Source organism: Pseudopipra pipra, chromosome 4 (genome assembly GCF_036250125.1).
Source record: "Pseudopipra pipra isolate bDixPip1 chromosome 4, bDixPip1.hap1, whole genome shotgun sequence".
Lineage (NCBI taxonomy): Eukaryota > Metazoa > Chordata > Aves > Passeriformes > Pipridae > Pseudopipra > Pseudopipra pipra.
The window spans coordinates 66466691-66487265 of record NC_087552.1 but is presented as its reverse complement, the minus strand read 5'-3'; the positions used below and the strand labels follow the sequence as shown (position 1 = coordinate 66487265).

At 39.8% G+C, this 20575-nt stretch overlaps 1 protein-coding gene across 5 annotated transcripts in view; it reads left to right on the top strand.

Moving 5' to 3' along the window:
- Positions 1-652: 652 nt before the first annotated feature.
- Positions 653-20575, top strand: part of RGS12 (regulator of G protein signaling 12) — an 89711-nt gene continuing 69788 nt past the window's right edge. For all 5 annotated transcript variants that reach the window (XM_064653349.1, XM_064653348.1, XM_064653351.1 and 2 more), the window contains exons 1-2: positions 653-787; positions 7386-9332. In XM_064653349.1, the coding sequence (XP_064509419.1) occupies positions 7476-9332 (1857 nt within the window). In that variant the 5' untranslated portion in view covers positions 653-787; positions 7386-7475. The remainder of the gene's footprint in view (positions 788-7385; positions 9333-20575) is intronic.

The window sequence follows — 20575 nt, the reverse complement described above, 5'->3', positions numbered from 1 at the left end:
AGAATACACTGAGCTGGAAGGGACCCACAACTCTTGCCCTTTGGATGCTTAAATACTACGAAACGCGTTAATACCTCCTCACCCTCACTGGATGCCCTAAAGGCTGAACCCAGTGCCACCCTTCTCCCTCCCACCTTTGTCTTTACCTTGTCAGGTCTGTCTCCCTTTGTTCCCGGGCTTCAAAGGCCGGGCACACCTGTCTGAGGCACCTCCGAGCGCCTCCCTCACCAACCCGCCCCTTCGCCGCGGGAGCCGTGGGTTATTGGGTCCCTCCCTGCCGCCGGCCGCCGCTCAGATGGGGACAGGTGCACCCTGTTTTGCCGACTCCGAGGGGACTCTACGCCAGTGGCTGCTGCGGGATGCGATCCCCGAATCCCTGCCCTGGTCCCGATCCCGCCGCGGGATCGCTCCCGGCCCCGTTCGAACGGCCGCCGCCAGCCCGCGCCTGCGCACTGCACGCCCCGCCGGAGCTCAGGACAAGGCGAGGCGGCGAGGCGAGACTAAAAAACTACGCGCCCCGTCAGACCTCGCGCGGCCCGCTCCCCACGGCCGGCGCTAGTGGGCCCCTCGCGGGGCACGCTGGGAGCTGTAGTTCCGCGGCGCTTGGTATTGTCTCTCCCCTTTCTCTGTCCGGGAACCCGACCGCCACCCCGCCGGGCGGGCGCCGTGACTGACAGCACCGGCCAGCCAGTGGCCGCCGCGCCCTCAGGCCGAGCCCGGTGCCGTCTCCCCGGTGACCGGCGGAGCCGCTGCCTCGGCGGAGCAGCCACAGCCCCGGGGGACGGAGGTGAGTGAGTCCGAGCGGGGCAGCGCCCACCGCTGCCCGCCCAGCTCTCCCATCCCCCGCGCCGCCGAGCGCCCGGCCCGGGACCCCGCCGGGGTGCGGCGGGAGGAGCGGGGGCGGCAGATGGGCGGCGGGAGAGGGCCCGGGGGAAGGGAGCGCGGCGGCGGGGGCCGAGGGGAGGGAGGGGAGAAAAGGCAGCCCCAGGCAGCCCCTGTGCGCGCCCCTCGGGCTGCGGCGCTGCCCGCGACCCCCGGCGCGCAGCGCGGAGGGGTGGGCGGGCGCTCCGCCCGCGGGGGGGAGGTTCGGGGGTGCTCCCTGAACTCCTGTCTTTTACCGCTTGATTTTTCAAACCGTCCCTGCGGGCTCAGGTGCTGCTTTCTCCCCTCCCCTCCCCGCAGCTCCACCCCCCCGGGGAGCGGCTGCCCCGGTTAATGAGTAACCCCGCGGAGCGCTGCTCGGGGAGCGGACCCGCCGCCCGCCCCCCGCGGCGTCCCGGGTCGCCCCCCGTACCCGCGGGATGCCCCCCGTACCCGCGGGTCGCCCCCCGTACCCGCGGGTCGCCCCCCGTACCCGCGGGTCGCCCCCCGTACCCGCGGGTCGCCCCCCGTACCCGCGGGTCGCCCCCCGTACCCGCGGGTCGCCCCCCGTACCCGCGGGATGCCCCCGGTGCCCGCGGGATGCACCCAGGCGCCGCCAGGAGCCGGAGCCCGCGGGAGCGAGGCTTTGGGAGCGGGTGTGCGGAGCTGCGCCGCATCCAGCCGTGCCCCTCCTGCCCGCGCCCCGGCAGAGCGCCCCGAGCCCTTCCCGGCCGCTCGTGTCCCTGAGCGGATCCCGCCTGAAGTGCTGCCCTTTCTTTGCGCGGCGCCCCAACAGTTCTGTAACGTGTTTGCAAGAAAAGAAGGGGAAAAAAAATGCCTGACTGCCAAAAAAACCTTTTCCCCTTCTTAAATGCAACGAATGAAACCGAGCTGTAGACGCATGACTGTCTATACAACAGCTTTAGAAAACTTTGTCCGTAGTCTCGTGGCTCTTGTCAGACAAAACAGCAAATGTCCTATTTATGTTCCTTACACTTCGTACATCGACGTCGGTGTGAGAACAGTTTTTATTAACAACTACTTTTTAGCCTGCTTTTACTAATTACAGTCAGTATTTTTTGAATGATCACGCTCGGTACAACTAATTGTTTTCTAGCAAAGCAGTTGCTGCTGATACAGGGAACATAATGGTGTGTTTTGCCAATTCTGAAATGCTGATAAGGTTTTTTTTATTAAAATATTGTCCTGCCCGAGTTCTCAAACAACTGGTAGCTGTCTTCTACAGGTTGTGCTGTTACATTTCTCGTGTAACTTGTCTATAAACATGTACCGCATTTGAATAGTTAGTGGAATTCAAATTTTATAACTTCATTTGAGCTTTGTAGTTACTTGGCATCATTTGTGAAAGTCAGTTCACAATGATGCCTTAAGATGCCTGAAAGAGTGTCATCCATGCTGAAGAGTCTTTTGCATTACTTCAAGATGTGTGTGAGGGATGAGGGAATAGTCCCTCTCCTCTATGCACTTCCACTTTGCATGCTTTATCCTTTTACAGTCCCACTATTGAAAATCAAAATTAGGCCAGACAGTTCTTTGCTGTGTCTCTGCACATTAATATGGATCCTGTAGTGCTGAGTATCAGCTCATTTGTAAATGCTTTTTGAAAGGAACTGGTGGTCAGTCAGGTAGTCTTAAACTTCACATGCTCCCTCACTGCCCTCTGTAACTGTGAAGGTTAGACTGTATCAGCAGTGTGCCTTCTGTTTCTGTTCTTTTTGTTGCTATGAGATAACAAGAGCAGAAGCAGGAAACAAACCGCCTCTTTCTCTTGAAAGTAAGCAAATAAGTGTTATTTTCTTTGGAGTGGAGGGTTTGAAAATGACATGAAAAGCCAGCATGGATATGTAAAAACATTACATACAGAAAGGCAGTGTTTGTGGGCTAAAGTATAATCCAACTGTAACTGGTATTTTTGGTGGTTTATACCCCACGAATAATTGCTTCAAATGGTAGACCAGAATGTGTGCTGGCAGAAAACTCAAATGTTTCATTTTGTTTTGCAGTTCTATGACAAAGCTGATGTATATGGGCAAATTATGTTGCTTCACATTTGTGTATATATTAGTGTTTTTGTCTGAAATGTTCTGTGAAATATTTTGTAGTTATAAAACTACAAAGCTTTATCTCAGTGCAAGTAAGATGATGTCTGTTTCACTACATTTGTACTTTGTTTCACGTTGGAGAAACTACATATTTTGTAATTTATTACAGGAAAAGGTTTTTCAGACGTGATTAATTTGAAACTGTGGAAGTCTGTGCCACTTCTGTGCCATATCTCTTTAGCTCCAGGTTTCAAATCTGCAAATAAATTAAAAGAAAACTTAGGCAATTAGATAATTTAGTTTTGAACTAGTTTGTTAACAGTTTGTCAGTCAACAAATCTCTGTTGGAATCTCTCTGCTTATGAGAAACTATTTTTGTAACTTTTCCATTTGCCTGTCCCACCATTTTTGCAGAGAAACATACTTGATTACTGAAAGTTCTTGTAGAAGAGATACATTTGTCCTTTGTCTCGAAGTTTCCTAGATAAATTTAGTGAGCTGTTCTTTGTCTTGGTTGAAACTGGCACAAAAAATGCACAGTAATATTCAGGTACTGAGGGAGGGAAAAGGTGATTTTTTCAGTGAAGTAACACAGTTTTATTCTTTGGTTGGTATTTGTTTTGTTTTGTTTTGTTTTTATTTTAGTGGATATACACATTAATAGCAAAACCCCTTTAATGTTGAATTACTTCCTAACTTTAAACTCACAAAAGTACATAAACATATCAATAGGTGGAAGACTTCACACCTGTGGAACATCATCATTAGAGAAAAGTAATATACTACCAGCCTGCTGTTTTGTTTTTATAATTGTCAGGTTTTTGAATGATGTTCCATTATCAGTGGTTGTCATCTGAAACAAATGCTTGATGTGTTAGGAGCATAGGTTAGGAAGGCAAATAGATAAAATGACTTGTGAATAGAATTAAAAGGAACTCTCTCTTAGCAAAGTGGAATTGTGAGGCAAGACAACACTGGGGTTTGCTTCTTCCCAAGAACACCCTAAATAAATTTTCATTGTACATTTTTTTTATAGTGGCATTTAGGGTACTTTTTTATAGAATAGAAAGATAACTGGAAATCTGTTTTTTTTCATCAGCCACTTCAACATTACAATATTGAATCTTAATTTTTTAACTAACAACTGCTTTTTATTATATTTTTAGAATGAGATTATTTATAATCTCATACTCTTTTAATTGTTTCCTTTCCTCCTGCAAGCTAGTAGTGCATTTTTAGGTGCCAGATACTATGGGGCATTATATTAGGTTAGCAGCAGAATTTTGGAGGGTACCCAGGGGGCACATTAGGCTATTCTCCAGACAGTTGAGAACAGAAATATTCACTATAAGGCAAATTAAAACACATGTATTTTCACGCTCCTAGATAGCAAGTTTTTATTTACTGATAGGCATTTATTAGTTCATTTTTTTGGTTGGAGAACTACCTCTTGAAATGTTTAAAAATTATTCTCAAAAAGTAACAGACCTACTTAGAGGTAGCTGAATGCACAGTGATGTCTTAGTTCCCAAGTTTAGCTTCATCAGGAAAGGGTCAAACTTCGTTTAAGGCATGAGAACAGATGCAAGTTGAGGGGTGTCTCTTACAGCAATGTAAGAGTTAAGTTTGGTTAAAATGTTTGCAAAGCATTTCTTATGTTATGATTTCCATTCAAAGGTTAAGTGTGAAGTTTCATTACTTCTTACAGTTAAGGGGTTTTTTTTGTCAAAAACTGTAGGAAAACTGTTGCTAATGAAGCTAGATAATTGCTATATTAAAACAATTTGCAAAAACCATACTACGTTGAACAATCACAGCTGCACCGTCAAGACAAAAAACCTAATGTCCCTTTGTTCAAAACATTACACACTAAACCCCAAAAGTAAAGCCAACAGGATGTCTTCTAATATCTTGAAGGCTGTCCTGTTTTGGGTTTGGAAGGGTCCTAAGGGAATTACATCCATTAGAGTATTTAGTGGAATATTCAAGCAATAAGAGTGGTTTTTTAAACTTCATAATCAAAGAGCTCATAAGTACTTAAGTAGTGAAGACTTTGATCCTAGATTTTGTTTTGGTTTGGTTTTTAATTGGTGAAACTTTTGAAATAATTGCCCTTCTATTTGTTCTAACCCAGGCAGAAATATTGTGAAAGTAGTAAGCTGTGGATTGAATCACATTCTGAGTATGGTTTTTTGTTATTTCTGTAGCTGAGAACAATGTCAGAAGGATTTCTTAGTCATTTTTCTTCCATGCAAGCAGTGGGTGGGACACCACTAATTTAGCATTTTAGATGTGATAAAGAAATGTGTTGTCTCTGTGGTATGTGTATATATATTTTTATTGTGTGTTTTTATCCAAAATGTTGCCTGCATTTTGCCCACATATACAAGATACTTGCTTTCAAGTACCTTACACGCCTTAAGTATGGTACAATGTGACTGAGTTATGAATAAGCCTGTGGACCAACTCAGAGCAGTAATTATTTTCAAATTAGTCTTCCATCATCCCCATAGCACTATTGGCCAATCAGAACTCAAATCAGTCCAGCAGTTTAATTACCTAGGCAGCCTCATCTCCTCGGATGGTAAGATTGACGGAGAGATAGACAACAGGTTAGCAAAGGCATACAGTGCTTTTGGAAAACTCCATAAAAGAGTTTGGCGTAATAAACACCTGAAGAAAAGTACAAAGATCAGTGTTTACAAAGCCACAGTGCTGTCTACTCTCTTATACGGATCTGAATCATGGGTCATCTACCGCCACCACCTGCAACTCCTAGAATGCTTCCATCAACGCTGTCTCTGCACAATCCTAAACATCCACTGGTCAGACTATGTGACCAATACATCTGTTCTAGAACAAACAGCAGTCACAAGTATTGAGGCCATGTTGATGAGAACACAGCTGCGATGGGCAGGGCACATCTCAAGGATGAAGGACCACCACCTCCCTAAGATCCTGCTTTATGGTGAACTTGCCACCGGCTGCCACAAGAGAGGAGCCCCAAAGAGAAGATACAAGGACTCCCTGAAACAACATCTCAGCCTTGGCCATACTGATCAACATAACTGGTCTACTCTGACCTCCAACCGGGAGGTCTGGAGACACACCATCTATAACGCTGCTGATGCTTTTGAGAAAGCACACAGGATCACCCTTGAGGAGAAAAGACAATGCAGAAAGATTCGTGCTTGCAGAATATACCTCCTAAGGAGTCTTTCTGCTGTGCCTTTTGCAACCAGATGTGCCTGTCTTGTATTGGCCTTTTTAGCCACCAGCGCGCTTGTAACAAACGTGGGTAGAGCCCTTCTCAAATCTTCGTTCACAAAGCCCAGCCATGAGTTCTCACTTGCTCAGATGGAGTTTATTGTGATTTTATGTAGCTGTAGTCATATGGTTATTTCTGTCAGTCATCCTCCAGACCTATGGAAGTGAGAGTTCATATCATACAACAAGAGGATAGTTTCAAAAGTTGAACAGGTTGTCATTTTTTTAATTTGTGTTAAGACATTTTTATGCATTTTAATCTGCTTAGTGGAAGAAACCTCTCCAAAACAATGGAATTTACCCAGAGTATATTTTAGAACAAGACATCCAGACTTCAATGTCAACACCAAAATGTAATGAAATCTACTATTTCTTGCTGTTCATGTAAAGCTGCTTTATATTAATTCTAAAGTCATGACTAGATTAACACTGGCAGCATGTGGAGTTCCTTTTTTCTCACTCTTGTTTTTTTTTCTTTAAATTTTTAAGCTAAACTAAAACACATGGATGTTGGAATGACTGATTGAAATGCATTTTTACAGTGTTTGCTTTCTGACAAATTGGTTTGGAATAGATTAATTGGTTGGTGTAACAGCAAATCTGATCTTGCATCCCTTTGGTCTGATCCATGACTGAATGCCCATTTGTTGTTGCACATGTAACTGAAATGTGGGTAAGAATGTTGAAGTTTGAGATACCTACTTTAAGCTGCCCTTACAGTCAGTCAGTGGAGAGATACAGGCAACTCTAGGGGTAGTTAATCTGTTTTACATGGATACATGTGGTACCCGTTTCTATACATTGAATGTTAAGGGGTGAGGTGTAGCTGAGTGGACAGACACGAGCTCTCATTTTGATGCTGCTGGGAAAGGATAGATGAGCTTCATCCAGGATTTTCACTGTGCTGTAAAATGCAGTGGTATTGCAATGGTGCAGTAAGCCAGAAGTTAACTGAATAATAGATAATGTGGGGGGGGGGGTTGGGAGGACATAACATGCTGTAATATAAAAACACTGACTGGACATCAAAAGGCTTAGGTTCTGTTCTTTACCATTCAGTCACTTTGTCATTTTAGACAGCCACTTCATTTGGATTTGCTACTCCTTTCTCATAAGTAAAATTAAGACTACTGGGTACTAAAAGCCCTGAGATGTGATTGAAAATTAAAATGTCTTTTTTCTTTCTTTCTTTAGGACTTCATCAGGCAAAGGAGTGATGCTCTTGAAACATGACAAAAATCTGGACTAAATAAAAGTTTTCCTATTGCAGGAATAAAATCCAAAATGTATAGGCCAGGGGAAACAGTCAAACGTCGACTCAACATGCATGCTCCTCCACGGATAAGAAGTGTGGAAGTTGCTAGGGGAAGAGCAGGTTATGGGTTTACCCTTTCTGGACAAGCTCCTTGTGTTCTTAGTTGTGTGATGAAAGGAAGCCCTGCAGATTATGTTGGACTTAAAGCAGGAGATCAGATATATGCAGTTAACGAAATCAACGTGAAAAAAGCCTCTCATGAAGATGTAGTGAAACTTATAGGAAAATGTTCTGGAGTCCTGCACATGGTCATTGCTGAGGGGATTAGTCATCTAGATTCATGTTCGAGTGATGAAGAGGTCGGTTTTTATGATGGGAAGGGGTGGCTGAAACCCAAACCTGACTCTAAGGCTCTGGGTATAAACAGAGCAGAGAAAGTTGTTGAAGAAATGCAGTCTGGTGGCATCTTCAACATGATCTTTGAGAATCCTGCTCTTTGTGCTGGTAACTCAGATAATTCTGCACCAAAACAAAGATCATTTTCAGTTTCTGCTGCTATGAAATTTGAAACTGGCAATGAAAGTGTAAGCAATCCAAACCTACTGTCAAAGGAAGAAATAGCCAAAGTCCTGAATGATGATTCAGTTTTTAGACTTGGACTGGAGGGCGCAGAAGACTTTGGATTAGATGCCAGCATTTTAAATGTTGCCATGATCGTAGGTTACCTGGGCTCAATTGAACTTCCTTCAACAACCTCGAATTTGGAAAGTGACAGTTTGCAGGCTATTCGTGGATGCATGAGACGTCTGCGGGCGGAACAGAAAATCCATTCCCTGGTGATGATGAAGATAATGCATGACTGTATTCAGCTCTGCAGTGACAAATCAGGTGTCGTGGCAGAATATCCTGCAGAGAAACTGGCATTCAGTGCTGTTTGCCCAGATGATAGAAGATTCTTTGGACTAGTTACAATGCAGACAAACGATGATGCAAGCTTGGCTCAAGAGGATGAAGGGGTTCTGAGGACATCTTGCCATGTTTTTATGGTGGATCCTGAATTATTTCATCATAAAATTCACCAGGGTATAGCAAGACGTTTTGGACTGGAATGTACAGCAGATCCAGATACAAATGGCTGTCTAGAGTTTCCAACATCATCTCTACCTGTTCTGCAGTTTATTTCTGTCCTGTACAGGGATATGGGGGAACTGATTGAGGGAATGCGTGCAAGAGCTTTTCTTGATGGTGATGCAGATGCTCATCAAAATAATAGTACAAGCAGCAACAGTGATAGTGGAATTGGAAATTTCAACCAGGAAGAAAAGAATAATAGAGTTCTGGTGGTTGATTTAGGGACCAACCCGAGTAAACACATTCCTAACAGCCTGTGGGAAAATCCAGTAGGAAGGGGACAAAATCAACCTGCTTCCCATTGGAATGGCTTCTGTCATGAGCAAGAGGGAAGCATTCCTTTAGAAGTAATACAGAATGATAAGACCCAGAATGTAAGCAAACACTTAAGTCCTTCTGCTCGTATTGAAGTGCCATTGGTTTCCTCCCGAAATTCAGTACCTCCATCAAAGAAAAATGCTGCCGGCACAGGCAATCAAAGGTGGTTGCCTGTGCATGTGTTACAAGAATGGCAGCATGGAAATGCCAGCGACCAGGAGTCGTACACGGATTCTACAGACGGCTGGTCAAGTGTTAACTGTGGAACCCTTCCCCCACCGATGAGTAAGATTCCAGCTGACAGATACAGAGTCGATGGCAGCTTTGGTCAGCCTCAGCTAAAATCTCACAAAAATGAATGGTCTAAGAAGATGTTTTGCATTCAGAACAAATTTGGCCCTCCCCACAGTATTAGGAAATCTAAAGAAGATAAAAAGGTAAGAATATGTTGACATTGGTTCCTAAAAATACCCCAAAAACCCCCGCCCAAACCCATCAGCCTATGGTACTTTTACACCATAATATTTGCGTACTAAAATGTAAACGTATTATATCATTTACAAAATTTCAGATGAAGGAAATAATATGGTTCTTTCTTGTTTGCAGAGGCGTTGCATATTCCTCTTTAATTTAGTGCAGCTCTGGAATTGTATTTCTGCTGGAAGTGTTGTCTGTTAGTGTTTTCTCACATTTCTTCTTGTCTCTTCATTGTTTCCAAATGTTGCAGTGGCATTGCAATGAAAGGAGACATGACAATTTAGCAACTTCAGTTTCTTTTGACCTCCAGCAGCAAAAGAATGGAAACAGTCTGGATCTTAAGTCTGGTTCTTTTTTGTAGAAGACTGGCTTGCAAATGTTGTTATTTTATCTATCTGATCTATGGTATCTATTTTTATAGAGATGTAGTCTAATCATTAGTCAAAAACCTGGGTTATAGACTTTTAGTTTTAACTGAATAAGACTATTTTATTACAAAAATTGATTCCAGCAAACCTCTCAATACAAGTAGCATTAAAAACTGACATCAAAAACTATTCCTTAGTGGTAGGTCACAAATCTAACATTCTGCCAGTAAGCTGTAGTTCAAATTTTATTCCAAATTACTGGATGAAGTAGATGAAGCATCTACTTGTTTTGTCTATATTAGACAAAGTGAGGTGATTAAAAAAAAAAAAAAGGTGTGGGAGGAGTATCCAAGTATACAACATGATTGCATACTGTTCCCTTTGTGACGTACGCGTTTTGCTGTTGAGGGAACTAATCTCTTGGGAGTCTGTTGTTGATAACTGGGATTTTAATAAAGTGGAGGTCATTGGTCCAACACTAACAGAATTAGTAGCAATGTTGTATCTGAAATATTTGCTGACTCCAGGAAAAGACAGAACCTTATAGTCCAAATTAGTCTTCGAGAAGCTTTGTCAGTCCATGACAGGAAGTTTTGCTTATATGATTGATTCAAATGTCCATCATGCTATCCAAATGTGTTTTGAAAAAATGTGGCTTTTTTCACCTGATTAAAAATATACAACTGCTACTCAGGTTGATGACAGTAGAGGTTCATTAGTTGTTTCATTCTGTTACAAACAAAATCTTTGCAGTGCCGTGACAGTCAGTTGTAGACATTTTGGGTATTTAGATTGCAGAACTTCAGAATGTTTTGATGTGAAAAGAGGAGTTATTTTATATTGCTTTTTCTGCACTGTGAAGCCAAAAACTTGCACATATGTTCTTTTGTATGCTTTTTGTGCTGAAAATAAAAAAAGTAAACTGGTATAGAGAATAGTTATACACTGGTGTATTGTGAAGGTGAAGTGACTGCTATAGGCAGCAGTTTTCCAGACCCACAATGATGTGTTAAATTTCACGTGATCTTAAATACAAGGCGATTCACACTTTCAAAAGGCAAATAGAAACTATCCAAACAGAAACACTAAATTTGTAAACACTGCCCACCCAACGAGCTAAGAATCAGTTCTATCTGCTACCCTGAAGATTACATGCTTCATGATCTCTGCTGACAGACCAAGGAAAAGACCTCTTTATAGGCAGCACCTGGTACAGATGCATTGTTCCCAAGTGCTCTTTGAAAACTGGACCAGCTGCACTGGATGCTGCTGAAATTCCTTCAGGGTCTCTCTAACAAATTTTTATCTGCAGTGTTGTCCATGATAGTAATATGGATTGCATTTTTTTCCAGAAAAAAAGTATTTTGTGGAAATCACAAATATACTAATGAAAATCTCATAGAAAATTTTATACTTTAAGATGAAAGATGTTCTATATGTGGGCAAAGAGTAACAATATTTCACCTACTGTATCACTCAGATCAGCATAAACCAACACTAAGTATCTCAATCTTCCCTTTTAAATATATTTACTAATAAAATAGACATTCTGTTCTTTGATTAATAACAAATTTCTTTGAAAGAACACATTTAAAATGTTCCTACATGGCTTTAGCATTTAGTGTCTTCATTAAGGCTACAGAATGTCTTTTGCATTTTAGTGTTGTTTTCCAGTATTTTTGAAGGCTGTCGAAAGTGATGAAAAAAGCTTAGTAAGGTTATTCGGAGTAAGGCATAGAGATGAAGTTGTACAATGTTCTCATCTTGAATCTGTAATGAAAATAGTCAGGGGATGTACTTTATTGGTGAGCGTACCTCCATATTTTAGGTACTGTAGAAACAGGGAAAATCTGGGTTTGCATCTTAGAGCATTAGTTCACTTTCATAAGAGAGTGATATTCAGAAATTCAGATTCTCTTTTTTCTTTGTGTGAAAAGTTAAGACTGCCTATTCCAAACCATTATTCAGGTGGGTTCTAGAAAACTACACATACTCAGCTTCCTGTGACCTTTTTAAGTGCTAAGGACTTATTTTACACAGCATGCTCAGACTCATTCCAGTCACGGAATAAAGTATATGAAGTGGCTACATGGGATTAAATTCATATTTTTACAACCTAGTGGCTTAGTCTAATGCTTCGTTTGGCAGAACAGTCTTTAAATTGCTTTTAATTAAGGTGAGTTTTTTGTCCTTTACGTCAATACTGAAGGTAATATATCCAGTGAGTGAGACTGTATGGAAGCCACTAGAGGGAGAAAAGGTTACCAAAGCTAGAATTTTTTGTGATGAAATCTCTACTTCCACATTATATACTGTCTGCCTTGGAGCTTTCATTACACGAGTTCCTGGATGCACTTCTGCACTAGCAGAACTGCTGTGCAGCTAAACAGCGATGATCACAGCATGTAATTCTGAAAAATACGTTGTATCATACAATACTGGTGGGGGGTAAGATGGGCCTAAACTATTTCCAGATTTTATAGCTGCACTTACAAAACATTTGTGAATTGTACAGCACACAGGAGCAGATGTGAGAAAGCGTTAGTGCACATATCTGTTTAAAATTGCACTTTCAGAACTGAGGCTGGGAAGTGTTTCTTGTGGGTAGGAATAGATATGGTGTTTCAGACTTCACAAGGAAGGAAATACATTTTCTGAGCTTTGTTTTCCCTTTAGTGATGATGTTTTCAGCTCAAAAAGTAGAATTATGGTTAATTCTGTAATAATTGGCAAACCCACTTTTAAAATATTAATTTTCTTTACACTGCTCTAAAGCATTTTAAAATTCAATATAAGTGTGAATAGTTGAAACTAGTTAAAAATGCCTGATTTGGTTGCTAGTGAATAGCATGAGGTTTTTTGTTTTGCTTTAAAATGTTCTAAGAGAATATCCCTAAATTACTGAACTCATACTTTCACAAAAGCTGTATATCTATTTTTAACTCTTAAATGGTTTCTAAATGGTGTCTTTTAAATTTTTTTTTTTTGTATGTGGGAAGAGGAGAACTAAATCAGGGAAATTTTGGTTCCAATGCACGTCTTCTGAGTGAGATTTACTGGAAGGTGCCTCTGGCCCTGTGCACCTCTAAAATTATTTCCTGTACTAAACTTCACATTTCTGGTGTTTCTTAAAAGTGTCACATGAACAGATTTCTATTGAAGCATCTAATGAGAATTTTTTGGAGTCTTCTTGACTTCTGTAGGTCTTAAACTGAAAAAAGTAGTGGGAGGCCTGATGATGTTGCTGAAATTCGCTGAAAAGTCAGCTCATGGAAGGCAAGGTGCCTTTCAATCTGGGAATGACCAAGGAAGATTTCTGGTGACAAGAAGCTTCTGAATTGTTTTAAGACTGATGCTGGGTAGGGGTGTGTAGTCTTGTGAGGTCTATAAGACTAACATAAGAAGAGCCTGGTTATTTCTTCAGTGGGAATAGAATAATTCCTGCTTTTCTGTTTGTTATTCCATTTGCACTGTGCTGCCTTTACTGTTGCATTGCTATTTTCACCTTTTTTAGCATCCTGCTGAGTTCCAGTCACTTACCTACTCACTCTTTTTGCATAATTTTTGGGTGACGCAAATGAAAAGCAGCATAAGCAATATGAAAACATCAGGGGATGTTAGGATTGGCAGGGGGCTTGAGAAATTGCCGAAAAGGGAAGCATTCCTTTCCCTCTAGACTAAATTAATATAATACATTTGATTTTGTTCAACCCTTGCTCTCTGTTTTCAGGCTAGTGCCTGGCCAAAGATGTGTCTACCCATTACTGTTTTAAATTAAGTTTTACTGGGAAAATACTCTTTTTTTCCACTGGAAAGCTCCATAACAGTCAGTTTAGTCTTTAAGTTCTTTCTCCATGAGAACAGAACCCTAGGCATTGACCTCTCACCATTCTTAAAAAAAAAAAAAAGTTTGTTTTGATATTGTGGCAATGAGTATAACATTGAAGATCAAAAGAGGTTTTACAACCTGAGCCTGATAACTAGCATTTGGGTAGGTTTATTCCAACTGAATATGACAAATATGACAAATTACGTTAAAATGTAATTAAAAAGCTTTTCAAAAATGTGGGTATTGATTTTTAGAAATCCTTTCTGTTTCACATTGTTGCAAGACTTCTATCTTGACCACATTATTGTTTGTGCTAATGAAAAGTGTGAATTTGTAACTGGATCATATTAGATCTTAAAGGAAGACTAAATAGATAATCTCATTATCTGAGACTCACTGGACAATAGTATTGCAAATAAATATATATGTATGTATACACACATATGTATTCTAAACTATAGAATGTATCAACTGCTTTGAACCCTCATAACTAAAGCTACTGAAAATATTGTAAAAATGTAGAAGAGAGAAGACAGATATACAGTACTGTGGGGTTCACTATATTATATAATATAATATATAATATATTTCCTGGGCAACTATTATGTATTATTGTTACTCTGGTTTGATCAGAAGTTTAACTGTAACTACTTCAGAGTTGTCTTTGTTTCCAAAGCAAGTGTTGCGGAAGAAGAAATGCTGGTAAGTTAAAAATGGAATATTTTGGGGGGTGAAAATTTGTAGTTTGCTTCAGATCCAAGAATTGCAGTTTTTTAATGTTGGTAACTGGATGGTAAACTAATTGCAAAACAGATATTTTAGATGCAAAAACAATGCTGGCAAAGCTGTGTGGTTCCCATATTTGTTTTTTGTTGTATAATTACATGTTTTTTTCCCTTTCCTTTATAATTCTGTTTGCTCACTAGCTTAAATTGTTCTACCACAGCTGTTTATAAAGCAGAATTAATGGCAGCTGGATTGCTATTCTTATGCAGTACAATTTAATATTATCCTTTGGAATTATAGGCTTTGGTCTGATTTGAGATGTACGTATATACCTTAAAGAGAACTCAACTGAAATCCCAAACACCAAGCTAAATCTGAGAATGTACTAATGTGAGTTAATCTGCAAAGAGGCATTTATAGGAAATAGGTCCTCTGATACATTTTGCTATGAGAAAATGAAAAGCAATTACATGTTTAGTAATTTCATTCAGCCTTTTCATGTGTATTGTCGTCTTCTAAAATTATTTTTAAAAATGGTCAGTTCTAGGATCTTTAAAATGTATGAAAAGTTAAAATAATTTGTGTGCTAGAAAGAAACTAGTGTGGATAAAATAGCACTGAATGAATTGAAATAATGAAAACTGGTTTAATTTTTACATTTTAAACATAAAAGCTTTGAGAGAAGAGATTATAAAGTTATTGTCTGTACAAATATAGATCTGAATTCCTTGCAGTTGAGAAGATTTAGAGAAGAAAAGGAGTTGTAAAATACCAGTTCTTCACTGTAGAAATAGATCCATATGGAATAAAGGTCTTTAATTAACAAAAATAAGTATGGAATTTCTAAAACTTATCTGAAGTGGTACTTTTTGGCATTCTTGATATCACTTGATTTATATATTCCACAGTTTAATAGTGTGGAAAGAGAACACCACATAATTGTACTTTCCATATAGTTTCATTTCATACCTGCTAATATTTGTCATGAGAAATACTAACAATATTACTCTCTTTTTATTTTCTCTTAGTGATTCTATTTTGTTTTAAACCTCAACCACCAATAACTTACTTTCCAGTAAGAAATCACCTTATTCTTCTACTGTCCAAAAGTTTTTTCATAATTGTAATATAATTGGTTGCTCTAATATTATTTTTGAGATGGGTTGACCTGAGCTATAAGCAGTTTTAAAAATGTGTGGGCAGGCAATGTATTCAGAAAGCTTATTTCTTGATTTCTTTTGCTTTTCTGATGATTCCTGATCAGAATTTTGATTGCTACTGATTATTGGTCTATACTGATTTAATGTTCCCAGCTAATGCCTACCTAATGTTCAAGATGATTTGGAGCCAGTTGTTATGTTGTCTGTAATTGTAATTTTCTCCATATTTTCCCCTAGTGTACTAAGGTCTTTCTGTTCCTCTGCAGTTTCCAACTAACAGGCTTCCAACTCATGTAAAATACTATTATCTAGTTATATTGAGAAAATGATCTTACTATTTAATCTGCATTAATAACATCAATATTTATGTGTTTTTTTTCTTGAAAAGGGATTAAGATGGTACTGAAGTGTAGATGGTCAGTGTTTTATGCCTAATATCCTTAGCATGGGAGACAAGCAATAAATTTCATTTACTTGGATGTTCAGCATGACAGCACAGTCTCTTTTCTATGTCTTCTGGGAGTGCATAGAGATCTTACATGAAATTTTACATCATTCTTGATTGTATTATGGGTCAAACTGCCATTCAAAATGCTACTGTAATGGTTAGAAGGCAGTGAAATGTGTCATTATCATCTGATTAGTAAAGAAGTATTCTTAGAAGTGATCAAATCTATTGACCAGTAATGGTGAATAATAGCATTTGAATTCTTTCTCATACTGGTGTCCCCCCACCACGTCTCCTCAAAAAAACAAAACAAAATAAAAACCAGACCCAAAACCATTGCAGGATTTGCAGTGTATTAAAAGCCTGTGGAAAAGCTGTCAGTAAAGTTTGAATCATGCTAGACCTTTTTAATTAACCCTCTCCTACCTGATCGGTTTGTGAGGTGATGTCTGTCCAGGATGATGGCAGCAGGGCAGGGCAGCCTGAAGGGTGTTAGTTTGTTGTGGTTTTGCCCATAGCACATGGAGCCTTCTCTACCATCTTGTACTCCAGGACTTACTACTACTGTTCCTGTTATGGTCCAGGGATCTGGACCACAGCCAGTTCTTTTCCCAGTTCCCTCCCAGATTCCTCTCTCTCTTTCAGGATACGAGTGGCCCTGACCGAACATATCCCATATTTCCATCCATCCTGTTCTCAGGCTCCACAGACCCTCATTTTACAGGTCCTGCAAGTTTCACTGTCAGTTTTGGGTGGGGAGCAGGTGACGCTGATGGGATGGGTAAAAAAGGGGGGTCATGGCCTGCAGACTGTTCTGCACTGCTGTAGTGGGGCGGTCCCTCAGCTGACAGGACCCACAGTCAGGAGAGTGGGTGCTTAGGGATGGTAGTGGACAAGAGAGGAAGATACAGTGACATCTTCCAGAGCAGGATTTGAGACTAATAGTGACAGCAGAATAATATTTGCCTCAACTACTTTTTTTTTGGTGTGTGTGATCCTTTCACTGTTGAGATTTTGTGCACTGACTATATTGGCATTACTGTGGCATCCCTGCTTCACATCCTTTTTCAAAAAGGTCTAAATTAGAAACTTTCTTTCTGAAGTCTCAACCTGCATTTTTTATAAAGATGAACTGCTGATCCAGACTGACCCTTCTGCTGCTTAACAGCCGAGATTAAGTTTGGCAAGTTTTGAATATCTGCAGAAGTTTCAAATTATGTGATCAGTGTATCTGAGTTCCAAACTCTTATGCATTTTACCATACAAAGTCATACAGTCAAACCTAAGCTTCAATAGCTGGAAATAGGAGTAGGACAAATTAAAATTTGATGATTTTATAGTTAGTATGATTAAGCTCTGTGACACATAGAATGTACCAAATTCTATATTAGTTGAGCTCCCTAAACTGAGACATTTTAAATGGTGGTTTTCCTTTTTTTTTTTTTTTTTTGGTTGTTTGCAATAGCATCTCATCTGTGAAGATAAGCAACCTCCTTTTGTTATGTGCTTTTAGAGGCAATTTTAATAAAAGTTAGTAGTCAATTGACACTTGTACAGATGCTCAAAGACTCAGAGAGTTTTTGTTAAAAATTTAATTCATTCGACTTTTTAGTATAGGGAGATGCTTACCTGGGGAGTTGTCTTTCTGGAGCAGGATGGCCAGCTGCTGGTAGCGATGGCTGTTTCTGTTGCAAGTATGGTTTAGATGGATTGTATAAAACTCCCCAAACTGTTGTTGTGGTGAATTTTTCTAATCCAGCCAGCAAGCAGTTCTATGTGACCATTCTTGCATGTGCATGGTCCTTTTGTGTTCTCTTAAACAGTCAGGACAAAGAATAGTACACTTGTTCCACCTGAACAGGAGGAGGAATATTTTCTGTCAAAATTAGCACATACCAGTAATGATATTTTTGTCTTTGAGCTCTTAGAACTTTGTCCACGACATTCAATTACTTTCTTAAAATTTTTTGGTTGAATATTTAAAAATATAAAACTATTTCACTCATGTGCCTGTGAATCTTGTGAGATTAACTTTTGTTGTGAAGCAGTTTTGAAAGCATTTGAAATCATACTTTGTAAACATAGAAGAGCAGGCTTGTGAGTGTTTTTTTAACTTTTTAGATTAGCTTCCCTTCTTATATTTTATCTTTTCTTCTTGCTGCTCTTCCATAGAACAGCCAAAATCTCTGTCCCATAAGATTTAGCCCCTTTAGTTTCCTCTCAAGATCACAAACTGTAATGTGTTTTCAATGAAAATACTAAATTTGCTAGAAGCTGGCCTAAAGCCTCACAGTTTTTCTTTCTCCTTTTTCTCCCTTTCAGGATTCCTGTTACCAGCTCACTCTATTCTGTCGTTGTCAGGGATGCCTGAACTCCTAACAAAAATCTCCCCCTTCCTTAGCCTCTTGTACTCCAAGAGCTGCCAGTGTCCTCTCCTCACAACCCCCTTCCTGCACCTTCAGCTTTAAAACTTGTTCCAGAGGAGAGGAATCTCATTGTTTTATTAATAATATCCAGATACTTATTAGTAATACCCAGACAATAACTGTAGAGAGACACGAAGACTGTTTAGTACAAAATGGAAATTTCAGGTTGTTACCAATGACTTGTTACAATGTGATAACAGTTGATAAGTGCATTTGCTGGAATGTGAAAGAGCATGATCCAGCTCATGCCATAGCTGGGAATTTCTTTAAGAGGATTGAAGATGTTTTCTAAAGGTGTTTGGTTTCTTTGGGTTCTGAATAATTGATAAAGTTTCATCAACTTGCTTCTGTGCACTCAGGCTCCAGGTTAGAGTATCATATGGGCTAACATAGTTTCACCTTGCGTTTCTTTGGTAGTACCAGCTTAAAAGAGTTCCTGTCGTGCTCAGGCCGGAGTTGGCAGTGAATATCATCAGTTGTGTTGGCGTGACTGTCTGTGGATCTGCCTTAGAAATAGGATTATTTCATTTGATTAATTATAGTTTACTGTTAGTGGAGATGACAGGACAGCCTGCTGCAATTTGTGAGCTTGCACAAGTGGTCAGAGGTACCTGAAGAGAGCCTAGCCACCGAAAATCTTATATGGAACTACTACCTACCTTGTTTATCCATTAAAATTACTTTTAAGTGCTCATCCTTTTTCTTTCTATCTTTAAATAATTAGAGTTCTGCATGTCACCTTATATTGCATCATTTTTGTTCTTTCTCTCCATGTTTGCAGTCTATTGTAAGTCATGTGCTTCTTCTCTCTGTCTTGCTCATACATAAAGTACAACATTTTGCACTTCCCCAGTTGTACTTTTCTTGTACACCTTTCTTGTTATCAGACAGAAACTCTTCTCCCTTGGACACATTCACAAGCTGCTGCTATATCAGTCCTCCTTTAGTTTTCAGTGCTTTTCTTGTCAAGTAGATTAAGAGGTAGCTCATCCATAGTGCCAAATAAGCAGGTTAAGCATTAAATTAAAAAAAAGCATTTAAAGGAAAAGAAAGGCTATAGTTTGGTTGGTGATTGATCATTATTTCTGAGGACTGTATTTGCATCTGCCATTTCCTGTTAGCCTAAGGAAAAGGGATGATCTAGTCATATATTAAAAAAAAAAAATTGCACAGACTCCATTCATTGTCCTTTTTCTCTTATGATTATACATTTAACTGGTATTCCAGTCCATACTAGTTCATAATTTTTACTTTTTTATAAGAGTAGAAAAAGAATGGATTTTTTTTGAGCATTTGTGCTTTAATTCTTTTAATCCTTTGTTGTTTTTCCTCTCCATCTGCCAAAGCATAACAGGATAAAGGCTTTTAGAGATATGTTCTTTTATACTTTCACCATGATAGATAGTAGTAGTAGGGTTGCAAGTATCTGTATTGCAGGTAGGAGAGGACGTGTTGGTGTAGCACATACTTTTCACTAATCAACTTGTTTTCACAAATTCTTGTGCTTTTTCTGTTGGCTTCTGGATTTCTGAAATTCCTAAAATGAAGACACTTAGTGAGGTGTCAGGTGGACTTCAGTTTCTAATTCTGTTCTGTGATAATATTTCTTAGATTTTCTTTAATATCTAGATATTTTTAGTTTTCTTTTATAGATTTAGCAACACAGTCTTTCTGGAAGAGAATCTTTCTGGTAGGATAATAAACAGTTCTAGGGCTTACAGGCAATCTGTACTTAAAAAAAACCCCAACCCTACAGCCTTGCATTCATATAGGAAATTTCAGTGTTTTAGTTTGGCAGCTAACAGAGGATGAAACAGCATTTTTTTCACAAAATGGTTTGGGTTGAAAGGAACCTTAAAAATCATCCAGTTCCAACCCCCCTGCCATGGGCAGGGACACCTTCCACTAGACCAGGTTGCTTAAAGCCCCATCCAACCTGGCCATTTTGTTGGTCATACAGTGTATTGCTCTGAAATGTTTTTAGTTCATTTAGTGTTTTTTAATATCTGTTTAACAGTGTAATAAAGGCTTTTAGAAGTATGATAATTTCTTTATGGCTAACAGACTGCAAAATTTACATTAACATCAGTCACTGCATTAGCAATCTCTCTTGGCTCAAATACTGCAATTTCTTTAGCTGTGCTGATTTGTACATTCGAGTTTCAATGGCTGTTTTCTCTTCAAGTCATGGATGCTATTATTTCCAGCTCTTCAGAGTCCCATGAAAAACATTTGCCAAAATGGTG